Source organism: Nannobrachium achirus, assembly GCF_963921795.1.
Source record: "Nannobrachium achirus genome assembly, chromosome: 7".
In the NCBI taxonomy this organism is placed as follows: Eukaryota; Metazoa; Chordata; class Actinopteri; order Myctophiformes; family Myctophidae; genus Nannobrachium; species Nannobrachium achirus.
In genome coordinates, this window is record NC_137816.1 from 21,281,408 (window position 1) to 21,302,151 (window position 20,744).

The following is a 20,744-nucleotide window of genomic DNA, read 5'->3' on the forward strand; positions in this document are numbered from 1 at the left end:
TGCGTACGTACGTTTTAATCGGTTTTAATATGTCGAGTCGGGTGTTGTCCGCTAGCCTACAGACAGGGAACAAGAAAAAGAACGTACACCAAACGGACCAAAACGGAACGGAAATCTCTCTCCCCCTCTGTTTATAGTGTACCGGTAGATCTGCGGTCCTTATGTGGTACTTTAAAGGACGACTTCACCCCTTTTTAACCTTCATAATATAAGACTGGAGGCACAAAGCAGTGGTTCTAACCATACACTAGAGGTCAGACACAAAGCAGTGGTTCTGACCGGACACTAGAGGTCAGACACAAAGCAGTGGTTCTGACCATGCACACAGATTGGAGAGATGAGTGCCAGTGGCAGCAGAGCCAGGAACGTGCTTGAGGTCCCTTTGATCTTCTTACAGCTGTGTGTGTGTGTGTGTGTGTGTGTGCGTGCGTGCGTGCGTGCGTGCGTTGCTCTGTAGCAGGTCCAATATGCTGGTCAGATGCTTATCTCACAACTAATGAAAATGCCAGGAGGAGAAACAGTAATCTGCCATCCCTCTCTCTGCCCCTCCGTCCCTCTATCTATGTCTGTCTCTCCCTCCCTCCCTCTCTCTCTCTCTCTCTATCTCTCTCTCTCTGTCTCTCTCTCCATATCTATCTCTCTCTCTGTCTGTCTGTCTGATGAAGCCAGGTTTTTGTGAGAGATTCAGCTGCCAGTGGATTGGCGGTGTATCAGATCGGGGGGGGGGGGGGGGGGGGGGGGTCTTGGCCCACATTGTTCCAATAGCTTTGACACACACACACACACACACACACACACACACACACACACACACACACACACACACACACACACACACACACACACACACACACAATGTATCTGAGATAGTGTTCACACACACACTAGTCTGAACCTCCACACCTAGTCTCAGTATGACTACATACTGTACAGCACAGAACATACCGGTACTATATGACAGCACAGCTCTATAGCGACAACAAACCGTTTCAATAAGGCAACTTCAGCTTCACAAGTTTACAGGTATAACAGCTTCAGCATGTCGTCGTTATTGGGCTTCACCTTTTTATGTTTTGTCTTAATGCTCTGACTACATCATCTCCAAACTGGCCAGGGAACGCCTCAGTATACTCCCAGGGGGAGTGGAGGAAGTTACTCAGGATAAGGAACTCTGGAAGTCTCAGTTGGAACTGTTACCCCCGCGACCCAGTTCCGAATAAGCGGTTGAAGATGGATGGATGGATGGAATATTCAAGAAACGTCAGACTTGAATCTAACTACATTGTCTAAAAATATGCATTAAACAGGGGGTCTAAAGCAGGTGTCACCGTGGCTCAGTCAGTGGTTTAGTACCGTTAGCTAACAGAAAGCGGGTCCCGGGTTCAAATCCCCATGGGGGCTGACTGGGGCCTTTCTGTGAGGAGTTAACATAGTGTCCTTGTTGTTCACGCTCCAGTTTCCTCCCACAGCAAGAAGACATGCAACCCTGTGGCCTTGACCGAGGCACATGGCCTTAGAACTGGAGCTGGTCCCCAGGGACCAGTGTTGCCAAGTCTGCTTGCTATAAGTGACTTTGGGGCTTGTTTCTAAAGTGTTGTTGCCTATTTAGGATTGCTTCCTTATGCTTTAAACCAGCGGTTCCCCAAATTAATATACACACCCCCCACTCTTGCATTTGAAGACAGAGGGACCTTTTTCTTTCAGTACGTTGAGGCCCTTGTCTGGTCTTCTCTTACGCACCTGTCGCCTTTGTACAGTATCTGTGCAAAAGACCTTTTAATAGTATAATAGTATAACATATGGTTAAAGTGGTTAAAATTGATTGTGATGCAATATCAAAACATATAAAGTTTCCCAAACAGTGGGCCGGGACCCACTTGTGAGTCACAGACAGATTTTTATGTGAAATGAAAAGAAACATCCTAAAGACACTTTCATCTCATATTGTCTATCCATTTAGTTTCTTTCCTCCTTTGCAAATGTTTTTCTTTTCTTTGTAAATGTGCTGAAAGTTCTTAATCCCCAACACAACTTTCTTTTGGAAGCGCTTCCTGGGGCCCCGAGGACGGGAGACGCGGGACCTTTAAAGTGCGTCGGTCGTCTTGTCATCTACATTCTCTATCCGTCTCTTCCTGTCTTGTTCGCTGTCGTCTCTCTTTTGATTCTCTCCCTCTTGTGTTTGTTTTCACTCAACCACAGTTAAATGCATGTGCTGTTCATCACATAATAGATCTGTCTGTAGATGGGTGTTGAGCGGTGCTCTGAGAGGGCGGCTCATTCAGGTGAAAGTCAACAAAAACTCCATTTGGCCCTCAGTTTGATGCTGTATTAACAACTGTAATGTGTCTGCAGAAGAAGTGTTCCAAGGATCTGGGTTCCGCAGGCAGTCATTAAGACAATACTGTAGCTACAGTGCTTTGAAATGATGACTAGCTTTAAAGGAAAAAGCCTGATTATGAATGAATATAAAATAGAACATTTAACAACTAATGTACCGTATTCTCTATTGAACCCCCTTTGTCCAAAATGGTTTTATAGTCTTTTAAAAGGGATAATTTAACCTATTTGGTGAAATGCTTCTTTCTAGATGTCCAGGACAAATATAGTTAAAGTAGTACACATGCTAACCAGTCCTCACAAGCTCTGAACCTATTAAAAAAAAAACGGTTGTAGTCAAAATACACATACAGTGTCTTGTGGTTGCTGTCAACAAGGAAAATACACATGGAGCTGCCGGAGTACATTTACAGTATGTGCCTGGAGGTTCCTTGCTATCTCCCCCAGATGCTCTCACTGCAAAACAAGCACCTCGACCCACCAGCAGGAAGAGTGCCAGTGGTGTTCGCTCCATGGGAGGAGACTGGCAAAACACCAACTGTCAAGAATTGAACCCAGTCCTCTGCGGTTTGCGAGCAAGTGTCTCACCTCTCCCACAGACACACAAACACACTAAAAATATAAGACTGTATTATAGTCATTTGTAATGTAACTGAAAGGGACACGCCACATGCAGTTGCCTCAGACAGAGTGACATGCCACACATTCTCCACTCTCTCTCTACTACATTTCTGTCTTGTTCCACATGACACGGTCCAATAAAACTGACACCCAATTAATATTAGAGCCGACCGCAGACCGATATGTCTTAGTCCCTTAAGCTAGACAATTATCAAATGCTTCCGTCATACGCTTCTCCCTGCATCCATATCGCCTTGCTGCTCACGGAACTCGGTGCCATACTGACCCTCATCTAACTCTGAGGCTGTCTGGTCACCTTTCTGTCTGTATCTCATGTCTTTGATCCTCCTCTCCTCTCCTCTCCTCTCCTCTCCTCTCCTACACTCTCCTCTCCTCTCCTCTCCTACACTCTCTAACCCAGATCAAACGGTCGGGGGGGTGGAGTGGGGAGCGTCTCCTCCCGGAGCACTTAATCCAGGATCACACCCCACCAGGGAGAACATGGGGGATGCAGGCAGTTTGCAGAGCCCCACAGAGGGCAGAGGAGAGCCAGGGAGGAGGTGGAGAGGAGGTAACGGATGGGGGGCTCATCGGTACATTGGTGGAATTCAGTTGAGAGGAGATGAGATGTGTGGGTGCAGCAGGTCATTGAACTGATCGAATCGGTTCGAAAAAATGTTTTCGCTTTGTGTGTGTGTGTGTGTGTGTGTGTGTGTGTGTGTGTGTGTGTGTGTGTGTGTGTGTGTGTGTGTGTGTGTGTGTGTGTGTGATAAACTGATCATGTGACTATAGTTGCGCTTGGGTTTGTTTTCGTAGAGCCGTGGTCACGAATACAAGAAAATAACACACTTGCCCTGTGTCAAATCTGATGACCACGGAACGGTCGCCACCAGGTATTCCTAAACATAAATTAATTTAAACTATGCCATACCTCCAGTAACCTTTTACTAAACGTAACTCAGTTTAACTATGCCAAAACCTAACCTTATTCCTAAACGCAAACCTCAGTTTAATATGCCCAAACCTAACCTTATTCCAAGTCACAACCTCAGTAAAATTATGCCTAACCTTATTCCTATAACCTTATCCTCAGTAAAGTTTCGAGGCGAGCCTTCCGGTTACCATGGCTGCTTTGTTTCTCATCACTGGGGGAGAGAGGGCCTACCTTCTAGCCGGTAGTGTTCGTTGGTGATCCCCTCAGCGCTGCATGCCGCGTCCAAGGAGTCCTGGAGAGACACAGAGGAGACACGTGTCAGCAGGGGTGAAAAATGTTTACTTAAGTAAAAGTATCAATACACTGTGAATGTTATGTGCTCTTTGTATTACAATTATTTAATATTTTTATGTGTTGTGTCAATGTCAGGTATTTTGTTTGTTTTCTGTACGGTGTTGTATTCTTTTCTTTTTATTGTCATGTCTTGTCTGTAAGTAGTCTTTTTATTGCCATGTGAATGTTGTTCTGTTTTGTTTTTTTCGTAAAAAAAACAAAAAAAAAACTAACAATGTTTAAAAAAAAAAAAAAAATACTGCAATATAGAAATACTCTGTTACAAGTAGAGGTATGGAATTCAAAATGTACTTGAGTAAAAGTACTAAAGTATTGGCATCAAAATGTACTTAAAGGGGAAAACTACCCATTTTCAAAATTGAACTACGTATGTCATTAATATGTGGAAATAAATAAATAAAAAGTTCCCCCCTTCTGTGTTGTCTAGAACTGGTGGACTGATTTTGGGGTTTGTATTGTAAAGTACATCGGTGTGATGTCATCACTGTGTACTTTGCAATACAAACCACAAAATCAATCGTCCAATATTCAAAAAAATTGAAAATGGGTGATTTCCCCTTTAAAGCACCAAAAGTACAAAATGTTTGAAAATAGACACTCTACAAGCTCACAATGCGACGCGTTGTGAGCTTGTAGATCGGCTATTTTCAAATAGCCTAAGTATAAAATATGGCTAAATGTATGTTTTATAATATTATAATTTATATACGCAAAGTAACTAGTAACTAACATTTTCAAATAAATGTAGTGGTGTAAAAGTACATTATTTGGATCCAGATGTAGTGGAGTAGAAGTAAAAGTACTGAAAATCGGAAATACTCAAGTAAAGTACAGATATCTCAAAATTGTACCTAAGTGCAGTACTTAAAGGAGCTATAGTCAACTTTTTCTTGAAAAACGGAAGCTAAAATAAAAATAATGTTTCAAAAATATTTTATAAAAAAGATTAAGCTTCATATATGTGTTTCTATTCAAAAATTACAAGCATAAAATAATGATAAAATAATCATTTGGGCCATTGTCAGGCTGACTTTGTTTACATCCCTTTATCAATCCATATAAAAGAATAGAGAATAATAATAGAAGAGGGATGTAAACAAAGTACCAGCCAGACAATGGCCAAAATGATTATTTTATTATTATTTTATGCTTTTTGTGGTGATTTTTGAATAGAAACACATATATGAAGCTTAATCTTTTTTATAAAATATTTTTTGAAAAATTATTTTTATCTTAGCGTCCGTTTTTCAAGAAAAAGTTGACTATAGCTCCTTTAAGTAAATGTACTTTACACCACTGCGTGTCAGTGAGTGTTACACCATACAGTGACTGGAGGTCTGGGAGGAATATTGTATTTTTATCAAATAGAAAAGCAAACAAACGCTTGGTACTGACTGACTGACTGACTGACTGACTGACTGACTGACTGACTGACAGTGCAAGTCCAGGGCACAGCAGTAGCTTTTCAAATACACAGTGACATGCCTAAAAAAAAATCCAAAATTACAGCTTTTAAACATCTATATGTAGAAAGTTTGACAAGTGTGCCCTGAGCCTAAACAGAAGTGGAAAGAAAGTCTAGCGGGACGGTAATTAAGAGGATCGGAAACAAACGGAGTGTATGTGAGAAAGCAATATTGTCGCCGTTGGGTGGAACCCTTGTACGTCCGAAACCGTTCCTTTCTTATTAGTGATCTACAAGATCACAACGCCTCGCTCGCGGTGTGAGGCGTAACTACATTTGTGCGACACTCTAGGCCCTAAGTTCCTTTGAAATGAATTGAGATATGAGGTTTCTGAAATCACAGCTTCCCCTTTCCTGCACTCAATTCTGGGAATTCTGTGGGGGTTATTCTGGTGATGGGGCTAATGCTTAATGTATCGCGTGACGGTGTTAAGCGTGCCGAAATGAAGTTCACAACAGCCCGTCATGCCAATGTGAAGCTTGTAGATCAGCTATTTTCGGCGCGCAACACTATATAGCAGTACAAATCAGGATTTTATCACAGAGTGACACAGCGCTAAGTTCACAAGCTTGTTTTTTCCCTGTCGCCATTCACCCCCCCCCCCCCCCCCCCCCTCTCTATGTCGTACATACCACACAGACTAGGGTGGACATGTGAGTCCATATCTTTGCCACGGAAAAGTGCAGCTCAGGTGTCCGTGTGGCATGACGGTCATCTGGCCTCAATAACCATTACTCACTCGCTGACACACACACACACACACACACACACACACACACACACACACACACACACACACACACACACACACACACACACACACACACACACACACACACACACACACACACACACACTACAAGCACACATACCACTGCACACTGCACACAAGTACCACACACACACACACACACACACACACACACACACACACACACACACACACACACACACACACACACATACAGTACTTTACAGTACACAGACACTCGCACTTAAGTTGACCTCATCTCAAAGTACCCTCGTACGCAAGCATTCCCTGTAAATGTACAGTATAGGGACTCTCTCTCTCCCACTCTCTCCCTCTCTCTCTCTCTCTCTCTCGATCTCTCTCTCCACATTCTGTAGAGAAATAATACTACACATGTTAAAAGTAGGTTATTTCACAGGCCTTGTTATAATGCCTTCCAGACTACCCAATCTACAATACTCTTCTTTGTGTGTGTGTGTGTGTGTGTGTGTGTGTGTGTGTGTGTGTGTGCGTGCGTGCGTGCGTGCGTGCGTGCGTGCGTGCGTGCGTGCGTGCGTGCGTGCGTGCGTGTGCTGCATAGTGAGAAGGTGTGTGGGAGATCTATTAGTCTCATCCAGGGAGGTAGCAGCCAGGTCAGCTATGATCCAGCCTCCTCACTTCCACTGCAAGAGGCTGTCCTCTGACTGACTGGCTGGCTGGCTGGCTGACTGACTGACTGACTGACTGACTGACTGACTGACTGACTGACTGGCTGGCTGGCTGGCTGGCTGGCTGGCTGGCTGACTGGCTGGCTGACTGACAGACTGGCTGGCCAACTGACTAATGGGGCGGCATAGCTCAGGGGTAGAGAAACCGTTATTAGAGCACGAAGGGTTCCCGAAGGGTTCCCAGTTCGAATCCGGGCTCCCCCTGAGTTAATGTCGAAGAGTCCTTGAGCAAGACTCTGAACCCCTAGTTGCTCCCGGTGAGCAGGTTGGTGCCTTGCATGGTTTCCTCCGCCACCGGTGTATGAATGTGTGCGTGAATGGGTGAATCTAATGCACAATCTATGTAAAGCGTCTTGGATAAAAGCGCTATATAAATGCACCATTTACAGACTGGCTGTCTGTCTGTCTGTCTGACTGTGACTGACTGTGACTGACCGACTGACCGGCCGGCTGGCTGGCTGGCTGACTGTCAGTCATCCACTGAAATTCAACTTCTACGTGCTGGTGGCTAACCACAATGCTTTTGAGCTTACAGATTGGATATTAAAAAAATCACACCCGTGTGAAGTGGAGCTGTGTGTGTGTGTGTGTGTGTGTGTGTGTGTGTGTGTGTGTGTGTGTGTGTGGATCATGTGTACCGATTTTTGTGACATTTGAAGAAAATATGTAGGAAAAGGAGCAAAAAGTGTGTTTTGGAGAAAATTCAAGATGGCGGAAAATCTATCATGGCGCAAATGGGCGTGGCCTATATGGGGAGATGCGTCATGACCCAAGGAATCCAGGGAAAAAATATTTTTAATTTTCCGACCTACGGTTCAAGAGTTACAGGCCAAAACGTAAAGTGGGGTGTTATGGCGCCACCATGCGGCCAAATGACACAATTATTTTTTATTTAATCCTTGAAATCATTATGAACCTCCTCTCCAAGTCTTGAAACTCTAGCCCCTATGGTTTGCGAGAGACAAATAATTGAATGTGAGTTTTTGCAATTCCCATTATAAGTCAATGGGGAAAATTAATTCACTAATAAATTAATATCAATTAAACTATAGAACCTTTCTCTTAGAAAAGTAATAGCCCACAATTCCCGAGTAAGCCGGTCGATTTGACATATGGCGCGAGTGTGTGGTGGCAAAACTGTGGGACTAGTGGCGTGCCGAAGTTTAGGAAGTTCAGGCTACATACACACACACAGACAGACAGACAGACCCACACGGCCACGTATAGGGAGCCTGTGCTTCACACAGCTCCAAAAATCACACCCGTGTGAACTGAGCGGTGGTTTACTGTACTCTACTGTACCTAACTGTACTGTACTGTACATATTCTGTGTTCTATATATATGAATTCTATGTGTTCTAGATCTATGAATTCTGTCGCCCCCCCCCCCCCCCCCCAGGCTAGTCTCAACAGCACCCTCTTACCCCCCCCCCCCCCCCCCCCCCCACCCCCCTCCCCCCTTACCCCCTGTGTGTGTGTGTGTGTGTGTGTGTGTGTGTGTGTGTGTGTGTGTGTGTGTGTGTGTGTGTGTGTGTGCGTGTGTGTGTGTGTGTGTGCCTGGCCTGGCCTGGCCTGAAAACAGCGCCCCTCCCTTAACATGTGTGGTCATAAAAGGTACTGTAGGGCAGGCTACATACAGACAGACAGACAGACACGGACGGACGGAGACAGACATACCCACACACACGGCCACGTATAGAGCGTTGTGACCACCGCTCAAAAAGAAGAGATCCTGGGTTCAGAATTTGTGTTTTGATTCAAACTTTAAATCTCAACACATTGGCTAACCTACGGTATATAAAGAGAGTAACAGAGCATGGTGGAGTAATAGCTGCAGAGAGAGAGAGACCCCGTACCAGCAGACACTGATTGTGGACAGTCATTGCATTGACAGTGTGGCGTCATGCCTATCTATACAGGTCACACATCTACACAGGTCACACATCTACACGGGTCACAGTGTGGTGTCATGCCTATCTATACAGGTCACACACACATTTGAGGGTCAGAGAACAGCTCACACAGAGTAACTTAAACACTGCAATCAGAACCACAGTTAAACCAAGGCACAACTCATTCATTAAAAAAAGAAACACTTTAGTTTTTTAGTGCTTTTGTTCTCCAGGGAATTTGCTCTCATCTAGTAGGTTGCTGTTTCAGGAGGAACTATGACACACATGCATCGCCAAACCACTCCAAGATATCTTTCCTTTGCAAAACTGATAATTGGTTATTCCACGATTTGCAACTCTTGAGAGTGAACAAAATGAATAGATCATTTCACTGTTGACAATCCTGTAACACATTAGCCCGACATTGTGTCTTTTAGTTGGGGACAGGCCCCCCAGGTGGTGACCCCAGCCTGGGGCCCCCAGGCTTCCACAGTACCCCCCACTCCACACACACAAACACACACACACACACACACACACACACACACACACACACACACACACACACACACACACACACACACACACACACACACACACACACACACACACACACACACACACAGAAAGAGAGAAAGAAATGCGCCTACAATGAACATTCCTTCTACCTCTCACCAGGCTTGTCCTCTGGGAGCACAGCTCTGTACAGCAGTTGTTCTCAAACATTTTCATGTCAAGGACTCCCACATTGATATATATTGATATGTATTTAAAAGAAAGGTTAAAATGATGTGATGTTGTGTAAACACACATGGACCCCACTTTGAGAACCACTGCTCTACAGGCTCAGTCCTGGTTAAATAAAAGTAGTAATACCACAATATAAATTAGTACTCTGTTACTTAGTAAAAGGACTGTATTCAACATTTTACTTGAGTAAAGGTACTGGTATTGGCATAAACATTATACTTAAAGGTACAAAAGTTAAAGTAGCTGATCTCCAATCTCACAACGAGCTTTGCTGTTTTTGAATAGCTGAAGTATAAAATGGGGCTGAACTGTATGTTTTGTAATAATCTAAAATATGTAAGTAAATAATAACTATAAACAAATAATTGCAGTGGAGAAAAAAAGTACAACATTTGCCTACACATACACAGTCACTTATGTCTAAGTTATACTTGGCTGTGCGCCCGTGTCTCGCACCGAAAATGGCAGATCTACAAGCCTGTTGAACTTGTGGATCTGCTATTTTCGGTGAGAGACTAAGCCCAACTCAGGCTTTACTGTACAATTTATCTTACGTACACAATTGGACACACACACACACACACACACACACACACACACACACACACACACACACACACACACACACACACACACACACACACACACACACACAGACACGCACAGACACGCACACACGCACACAACTGGTATTGAATTCGTTTCCGTGTTTTGTTTCTCTTTTTTTTCTGATGAACGACCCAAAATGATGGCAGGGTTAGCCAAGAACATGAGAGGAGGGGAGAGAGGAATGTGCTAATTGGTTGTTGTCTAATGTGATGGATGATGGCTGTATTATTAGTATTCCAGGGTTACACTGGGATCTGCTCTCGGCATCTCTGGTTAATGTTGGCGGAAAAAAAAGAAGTAGAAGAAGAAGAAGAAGAAAGAAAAGAAATGCGTCCGGTTGAAAAAGCCTCATATTTCCAGAGGCCTAAAAGCCTTGCCGTTCCTCTCTAACCCCTTGTTCCCCTCGTCCCCAACCGTCTCCCCCTTCATCTAAAGAGCATGACCACCAGATGACAGCAGAAATATGACACAAAACAGTTCCCACCATGGAGGAATAATACGCACACGTTTGGCTCAGTATGCCTTTCGATATTTTTCTTTTTTTGGGGGGAGGGTTCCAAGAAAAGGGCAGGTTGACTTTTAAATGGTCATGGTCGTTCCTCCTTAAAGTTAAACAACACTACTAATTTGTAATAATTGTATATGTAGCTATAGGACAGGGGGAGTAATTTGAGAATTGAACATCGATCGAGGGAACTGAATATTCCAATCATAATGTGAAAGTGATCTAACTTGGTGGCAGGTATTTTCAGCGACAGTGAATTTAAGATGGATTGCGTGGATGATCCACAAATTTTTATGTATATTTAATATATACAGGTATATGTAATAATATATTTTTTATGAGCGCTGCCCTTTCAAGACCTTTTAACCATTATTATTACAACCCTAAATATTTCGTTGACCGGTGTCTCCCAGGGGCCTATGATCCTTTGGACCCTTCTCCCCCCACCAAATCAATCAAAAAACTAAAATATGCCTGAATTCAAGTGTCCATGGGCTGAGTAAAAGATAGAAAAAAAGTCATTTTGGGGTGAACTACTCCTTTACGTGGTTAACACTCCTGCATTCACAGCAGCCTCACAGTTCGTATTTTCCCTCTCTGTCTTTTTTCTTTCTTTCTTCAAATGAACAATGAGGCCTGTTTCCTCTTTGTCCAGCTCTAGAGGCCTCTCTACTGCTCTCTAGCTAAAGGAGGCTTTAATGGCTGCAATAACACTTTGAGGTTGCAACGCTCGCTGTCCCGTTGTAGTGGACAGGCAGAGAGTAGAGCTCCCATTCAGGGCCCGAGAGAAAGAGCTTTAATCCCCTTCAGCCTCACTTTTGACTCTGCTGACAGAAAATGAAGCCCTCTGCCCCAACCCAGAATAGGAACGCTATACTGTCCATGTGGTCAAAGGACCTTTTCAATCAACTGCTGGGGGGTGGAGCTGTATTGGAGAAATATTCATGCACTGGCATGGAGTTGATATTTGAACTAAACATGAATATTATTGTGGAAATGAAGCATTGAAAAGAAATATCTAAAGTTGTAATTTTTCCAAAATCCAAAAGCATGTATTGTTTATCATTGAAAATAGGCCCATCATCTAGCCTAAAATCTTCTCTCTTCCATCACATTATGTGATGCTCTCTCTTTCATCTCATATATTCTCTCTCTCTCTCTCTCTTCCTTGCAGGAGGAGTCAAATATAAACAAAACTGCAGAACTAAACATATTAAAGATGGTCAATCTACATTGCTTAAACAAGTCGCATCCACAACATGTTGTGAGCTTGTAGATCGGCTATTTTCGGTGTGCAACCCATCATACAAGGGCGTGTAAATTCGGTTTTAGATGGCATGTGTACATGCACACATTCGGTTTTAGATGGCATGTGTGCGCAATGGTGCATGCTTAAAAATAACAGATCTACAAGCTAACATCTTGTACCATTACACAGTGTTGATAGCTTGTAAATTATTTATTTTTGTGCACGTGACAATCTTGTACTTTAAATGCCCTGCTGAAAGGAAAACAAATCGCATTCATTGTAACAAGTAACGCAGCGTTACTTGTTAGTTTTAATATGTAATAATTATAATATTACTGTTTTGGCAGAGTAATAAGTTACGCTACTCGTTACTTCGTAAACTAATCATATTAAAGTAATATATTACTAGTAAGAAGCCCTAAGGGCGAGAAGCGACACATGGGTGTGTGCACATGGGCGCGTGCACACATCCACCTGAGTGACGGCAGGTGAGGGCGAGGGCGAGCGCGAGCGCTGCCGCTTTGACATGGGATCAACTCTGTGACCAAAAAATGCACAGACCTGGTTGGTTGTTTAAGTTGGACAAAATGTAGCCAAAATGTGGCCATATTTTTCCAAATATGGAGATGACTGGCGTCTGACATTATGGATGTCTGACGTCATAGACCACATGAGACTGTCACAATATGTCCATATATGGCCATTCCCAGACATGGGCTTAATATTGATGACCTACGGTCGCAACTAAGTAATAAGTTACTGCCCAACACTGGTTCCACGCACAATCAAAGTTCTTCATCACAAAACGCCCTTCATCAAAACATCCCCACCGCTATCTATCCATCTGTTGGCAACCCTATAACCTGTAGCAGGAGAAAAAAGCAACTGCACAGAAGCAGTATATCTGTTTCTACAGTATGTCGCAGTGTCTGGCATCACACTGTGGCAGATAATGGAAATAGCAGATCTACAAGCTCACAACGGGTCGCATCGCGACGCGTTGTGAGCTTGTACGTAGATCGGCTATTTCCACTATCAATGTTCTTTTTTATCGTAACAGCCCTAACCACTGGTATTAACTAATAGTTAGGGTCATTAAAGTTACGGTCATCTCTTGCTGCATTCACTTGTACTCAGACATCAAAGTTTTACTCTTGTAAATTTCCGACCAGCCACAACTTGTCATATATATTCCACCACAGTAGATCTACCCCTGATCTACTGACCTTGAGTTAAAGGACTCACTTTGCCCAGATGGTGATGCAAGACGGTTTGCTTGGCTCCCAACCAAGCTCAACTTAGTTCTTGTAAGAAGCTGTGTCGATCATTGACTTCAGCTTGGCCCCAACTCTACCAGATTCAGGGTTTATTTCCCTCTGAGGCCACAAAGATCAAAATGTGCTCATTTGAACATAAATTACCATGAATATCAATCTGCCCACCACATGGCATAGCATGTTTCATCATTGGTACACGTGAAGGAGCCAACAACATTTACCGGTACACTCTGTGTGGCGTCCGGAGACTCGAAGGGGCACGCGGCTCCTTATCAAATGTATGAAATTGCATCATGAACTTAAAAAGACTCATGACATTTTCTTGGCACGGCTGAACCACTCCTCCTGAGCTCATATTTTCGTGCATCCATGCTGCATGTAAAATAGATCTAACGCTCTCGGAGAGGAACAAAGTATTTGTTACATTGGAACGGACCCAACAGATACCTCAGCACGTAGCTATGCGCAACATATGAGCCGGGATGTGATAGTCCCTTTGTAGAGAACAGGTTTAGCGTGTTCGTCTGACGGGGGAAGACATGCACAGGCAAACAGCGCTTGTTTGTTCCACAACGCTTCTTCCAGGCTTTATGGATGAAAAAAAAAAAAAAAAATTGGCACGGTCTCCCGTCTCTTTTCCCTTCTCCCCCTAAATGGCTGCTGCCTCGCGCCAGCTTTGCCCCGCTATATGATTATGTGAGATCTTAATTTCATGTGTGCAAACATGATCCCCCTTTGAAGCCCTGCTCACCGCCTCACATCAACACCCCTCTATCTTGGCTCCATCTCGGTGGCATCGTGTTTTTTAACTGCTATGTTACAGTACGTGCGGCTTTGCGCAGAGCCTGTTTAATGTCGTCTCTGAGTGCCGAGAGCTTCATCATTATTAAAGGACTGAGGGGGAAGAAAAGGAGAGGCTGCATCCAGGTTTACGCTCCTGTGATGATGTGTTTTACCGCTTCCTTACAGTGTTGCCATGTCCGCTTACTCTGTCGCTTGTACATTTTGGCAGTCGCCGGTTGCGTTTTGTTTCGGGCTTTTGTCTAAAGTGTAGCTGCTTATTTGGTCTTGCTGTCTAATTGTTGTTTAATAAAACCAGCGGTACTCAAACATTTTCATGTCAAGTGAAGTGTCAAGTCAAGTTTCATTTCGACCCCCATCTGAAAATATTTTGTGCCAGGGACCCCCCTAAGATTTGTTGTTAAATGTTTCAAAAATATTCAAAAGAAATTGCCTTGTTTTCAAGATTTCTTGACAATAGCAGATCTACAAGCTCACAACGCAACACAACGAATCGCACTGTGAGCTTGTAAATCTTCTATTTTCAAATAGTAGATCAATTTGCAGTGTGTCGTGTGTGTGTGTGTGTGTGTGTGTGTGTGTGTGTGTGTGTGTGTGTGTGTGTGTGTGTGTGTGTGTGTGTGTGTGCTCATAGGACCTAGTCGCTTCTTTTGCACCTTTTTTTTGTAGACCCGCTTGTTTCCCTTGAAGAATTTGGCAACACTGCTTAGTTAAGTTAGTGCCACGTTAGCAAACGGCGAGCGTCTCTCTGAGGCTAATTTGTGCGGTATAGTGTACAGTACTCCAGGATACGCTGTGCTCCAGATTCCAGAGTTGTGCTTTGCACTGGTCCTTTGAAACGGCCTCCCGAGTATCTCGTTTTACCCTTCTGGGGGCGGAGGGGGATGGGTATTTCCTCTCCAGAGGTCCTGTGTGAGTAACACTACACCTATAAGTTAATTTGCAGGCCTTAAAGCTAATAAGATTTTTTTTTTCTTTTTCTTTTTTAACTTGTTGGCTTTCAGCGCCAGGAGCAGCAGTTTGAGAACTTTTGAAATGCCACAGGCTTAGTTGGCGTTTTGTTTTCACAATTATGATCTAAAGCATTAATTGCGACCGTCGGTCACAGGTGACTATGAAAACCGTCACATCTTGTCCGTAGACCTGCCGTAACGCCTCAATGTCTAAGGTCTATAGCTGTTGTCACATTGTTGACATTGTGACATCACCTCATCAAAGTTCAAACCCTGGATATCCGTGACATCACATTGTGACATCACATTCCGTCCTTGTCCCTTCTATGCCCATATATATCCCTGATGTACAGTTTTTCCCCTCCATAAAAGGGGACAAGGACTAAGAGACAGATATAAAACGATAAACGTAGTTATAAAAATACATTTATAAATCAAGGACAATTCTGTTTATTTTTTTTATCGAAAAAGTATGGAACCGTGACATGATCTATTGTAGCTGTATTATTCATTAACATTACTTCTGTAAGAACTGGAAACTTGAATGATATTGTTATTGAATATTAGAAATATGTTGTTTCGTTTTAACTAATAGCTAATGTTCTGGATGGACACTTTATTTAATATTGTGTAAATGTCCACAGACAGACATTCTGAACTGGCCTCTCAGTGCTGAGGCCATAATTGGCAGCATGAAAGCGGCCCTTTAGGATCGACATGAGCTCCAGCACCTTATTTGTGCAGCAGCACCCTGGATAAAAGCCCACTATTAAACAGACACGCTGCGAGTGTCAAGGTGTTTGTATGTTTAATTCCTCCAGTGTTTATGACTCGTGTTACAAACTGTTTATGAAGCTTTGTACGAAAGCCGCAAGGCGGCGAGGCCTCACTTTCCCCTGGCCGGCTGAGTTGAGGAGGAGGGCCTGGACCTTAAAGGGGCAGTTCACCCCCAAAATGACTTGTTTTCTATTGATTACTCATGCCATGGAGACTTGAGTATATATATATATATATATATATATATATAATTATTTTGTATTTGTTGCATTCATTTGGCGTGAGTAATCAATAGAAAAAAAGTAATTTTAGCCCAGCCCTACCCTCCCCTGACCCCTCTTTGTTTTTACCTACTGTATGTTTTTAATATTTTTATTTTTAAGTTGTGTTCCCCTTTTTTTCCTGACTATATCTACTGCTTAGTACTGTGTTCTATCCGTCTGTCATTCAATGTTATATGAGATACTTCAATGGTTTCCTATGGAAATAAGCTTAGTCTTTTCTAGGATCTCCTTTTAGTAGACCTTGTACCAGTGAACTGTACCGTCATGAAACTGTACTTTTTCGCTAAGAAAACTTCTAATAAAGTCTTCAACAGTGGTGAAAGTGAGCCGGAACGGCCGGAACCCCCGTTCCGTTAAAACATTTGGGGACGGAACGGCGTTCCGTTAAGAAAAGGAGAAGCCAGCTGTCAAAATCCCATGTTAAATAACCTCCCACAAACGCACGTCCAGGAAGAAAACAATAGCCTATACCAAAGTCAGATTAACATACAGTAGGCTACAAAAGTGTTACTAGTTAGGCTATATTTTCTGATAAAGTGCTTCTAAATTATTCCCGTGGGTTTGTGTAGGTCAGTGTGATCCATTCTGTTCGCGTTTCAGTGTTTGTTTGACACGGAGCGAATAGAGGTGGGACGTTCGCGAACGAGTCGAGTCTTTTGAACGGCTCTTTGAAATGAACGATATGATTCGGTTCACAGTAGGGAGCCGTTCCTTTCTAATGAACAGTGGCCGTCTTTTGAACGGCTCTTTGAAAGGAACGGATCCCAGAGATCCGGCTCACTTCAAAGAGCCATAAATCCCATCTCTAGGAGGACTCGTTGCGTCTGTGCCTGCATGGATGCTATTCTGCATGTGTAGTGGAGTAGAATTAAAAGTATTGGAAATACTCCAGTAAAGTAGGCTAGGCTATACTTAAAACCTGTACTTAAATACACTACTTTAGTAAATGTACTTAGTTTACTTTAGATAACTGGTTATAATAATATTAATAATAATATGTGTAATAATTAGGGCTGGGATGCGATTAAAAGTTTTAATCTAATTAATTACAGGCTCTGTGATTAATTAATCGCAATTAATCACATTTTAATCGCACATCGATATTTGACCTGAGAAGCATTGTTTTCAAGCAAAACACTTTTTGTTGTACGAGTGAATCAACAAGTGAGTTTTTTTAATCTATATTTTGCATCCACTGGGCCAAGCAAAGCGTTCTGATCGGCTACTTCTCCCTTTGCGTTTGTTGTCTCTTCTTGGTTGGTGCATGGCTATGATCGGTATGCCTGAAACTGAAGGTTCTGTGGTGCAAAAACTATGTGCGATTAAAATGAGTTAATTTTTTTAATCGCGTTAATTTTCTGTAATTAATTAATCGCAATTAATCAGTTAAAGTCCCAGCCTTAGTAATAATATAATAAATATAATAATAATATATAGATGCTTACCCTTCTGTATGGAACAATGAACAATATGAACAATATGAAGAGGCTTATTATAGATATTTCATTTAGGATTTCAATCATGTTTCATGTTACAGTAAGTGTAATGCCGTTGCCTAATTCAGGTGTAGGACCTGTAGTGTTTTTATTGTGTGTAGGCCTATAACTGTTCCAAAATGCAGTTTTCTATGCATTTCAGGGGTTTTGGGGGGTTAGAGCCTCCCAATTTTTTTAGTTCCGGCAAGAATTTCAAACCACTTTCACCCCTGGTCTTCAATCAATCAAACTGCTCCTTTAAGAAGGCTGTTTAAGGCTCTTCGTCTTAGCATCGAAAAAGAAAGGCGTTTTAGCACATAAACAAGCAGCCTCTTCCAACACCGGGGACCACCAAAAACAATTTTCCAGACATGATGTTTAATGTTCTGTGGAGAAACCCCAAATGTATAAAAGCGTTTGGCTTTCAACGGCAGCCAGCTCCCCTTCAGAGTGTCTTCAGGACCTGGGAGGACGGGAGGATTGCGCTGCGCGGCCCCTGTGTGTTTTAAAGTTGTTAAAGCCCCTTCACGGACAGTGATTTATTGCTGGTTCTGTACACAGGGACACAGTGTGTCTTTTAGCCATTACAGCATCTCAGCTATGCTAAGTCGCAGGGGCCGCCGGGCCGGCCTGCTTGGTTTGGCCATTGAAACTGCAAATGACCAACACTACGTCAATGATGCACATCATAAATATGTATTTGAATGCCATTAGGCATTAGATTTTGCATGTTTAAAAACATGGTGATTGGGGGGTATTTGGTTGATATTTTTTTCCTTTATCAACTTAAACCTACTTGGTTGACCGGAGTCCCTCGGGGCTCTATTCTAGTACATTTTCTGTTCATGCTGAAATTAGCCGATCTGCAAGCTCAGAACGTGTCGCATAACGCGCACTGCCTTCTGAGCTTATAGATCTGCTATTCTTGATTTTTTTTTTCTCTAAAATGTTTGGAAGATTTGTAATAAATTAGAATTATAAATCTTCTCTTCTGGGGGTCCTTGGCTCAAAACATTCTCAGATGGGGGTCTGCGGGCAAATACAGACCAATTTGGGAGTCCTTGAACTACTGCACTATAGGGTTCAAGTGGTCATCGAGTCAGAAGGACTGACTGAGAGCTACAGAGAGGAACAGGGGAGGCACAAGCTGAGGGAAGTGCTGGCCTGGCAGTGGGATGCAGTCAGTCCCTATGGGACAGCAACAGGTCTTAAGTACTACACCATCTCAAACTGACCACCAGAAGGCTCGTTGGGAGTGGTGGTGTGTGCAAAATGCCAGGTGCCTTTGACTGCTACAGCAGAGAGAGAGAGAGAGAGAGAGAGAGAGAGAGAGAGAGAGAGAGAGAGAAACAGCCCAGCCCAGAGAGCCAGGCTGGAGTTTGTTTGGCAGAGTGGAGAGTTTGGCAAGTTTTGACTGAGCGCTCCCCTCAGGGCCCGACTGTCATCCTTACCCCTGCATGCCCCTCTCCAGACGGAATGATTGGGCCAAGGCTTTTTTTCTCTTTCGTGTGTGTGTGTGTGTGTGTGTGTGTGTGTGTGTGTGTGTGTGTGTGTGTGTGTGTGTATGTGTGTGTGTGTGTGCGCGCAAAAGCAAAAAAAAAAAGAAGTTCACATTAGAGCAGGAGTAATATGTGTTTATGTGTGATTGTGGGAAAGTCCCACAAGGCTCTCTCTCTCTCTCTCTCTCGGTCTCTCGCTCCAGTCTGCCGTCTTGCCACGCCGCACAGACTGACAATTTATACGCAGGCCGACGACAGCTCTGGCTGATCCCCCGCCAGCCAGGGGCTCAGTCGCTGGAGGCCGGCCCTCTCTGGAGGAGCAGCGGTTTAAACAGCAACACAGCACACACTGGCAACCACCTTATAACTGGCTGGCACTCCCATCAGGAAAAATCTCATTAGGGGCCAGCAACCTCCCCACCCCGGGTACCCTCCCTCCTGCTCCCATCCCCCTCACCACCACCACTGTAAAAACACCTCCAGGTCTCTTGACATTCAGGGCAAGGAGGGCTGCCGACGTGAGGCAGGGAGCCCACCGCTCACATTAAAGGGCCCGTTTGAGCCCGGGCTACCAGACGGGAAGGGGAGAGACAAAAGAGAGAGGGAGGGGATATACAGTATTGCGGGGGGACGGTGGCGACCGGCTGTGCTTAGTGAAGTATAATATGCCTCTGCTTCCTGCTTCACCCCTGGAGGTTTGTAACCGCTTTGACCCACTTTAAGACCTGAGGCCCATTCAACAAATGCCTTCTAACTTAGTAGTTCTCTCACACTTTCAAGATTTTTCAAAAATGTTAAAAAATAGCAGATGTACAGGCTCGCAGCCGGACTCCCTGTTGAAGACCCCTGCTGTAGAATAGGGAAGTAAGAAAAGAGATGAAAGGACACATGATGACACCCGGCACGTAGCAAAGTTAACTGTTTCTGTCACTCACATATAGTATTTGTGTAGCCTCGGCCGAGAGGCGAACCCGGGACCCCGATATCCGATGGCGTGTACCACTCAACTAAAGAGCCAGGCTCGTTAGCCAAGCTGCAACGCACACACCGTATAGCCTACAGTCGTCCCCTCTAACTGGAAGCGCGACCGTGCGTGCCGGCCAGGGGCTAAGCTTGACTGAAACCGGGGTCCGAGCGCGACCAGCGTTGGGGGACTGTCGTCGACTAACAGGCTTAAGGTCTACAGCGACCGAGGAACTGACGGAGTACCCGACGGCCGGGAGGCGATCCGATGGCGTGTGCGTTACCACTCAACTAAAGAGTCAGGCTCGTTAGCCGAGCTGCAACGCACACACCGTACAGCCTACATTTGTACTGAGACAAAGATGTCTCGCAGGAGATATCTTTGTCTTTCTGTTGTTTTATCTCGTTCCCAAACATGTCCTTGTCTGTGAAAGATGAACAGAATTGCTGCATGATGCTCTGCAGAAACCCAAACCAAAGTTATTCTATTTCAACAGGTGACAAGTTACAAGATGGAGTTAGTAATAAAGTGTTGAAGAT

General features: G+C 43.8%; 1 protein-coding gene across 1 annotated transcript in view; it reads right to left on the reverse strand.

Moving 5' to 3' along the window:
- The window catches only part of nkd1 (NKD inhibitor of WNT signaling pathway 1), a gene marked incomplete at its 3' end in the record, with an annotated part of 56,050 nt that overhangs the window by 12,642 nt on the left and 22,664 nt on the right, over nucleotides 1-20,744 (reverse strand). The window contains exon 4 of the mRNA XM_080729899.1: nucleotides 4,124-4,184. Coding sequence (XP_080586025.1) covers nucleotides 4,124-4,184 — 61 coding nt within the window. The remainder of the gene's footprint in view (nucleotides 1-4,123; nucleotides 4,185-20,744) is intronic.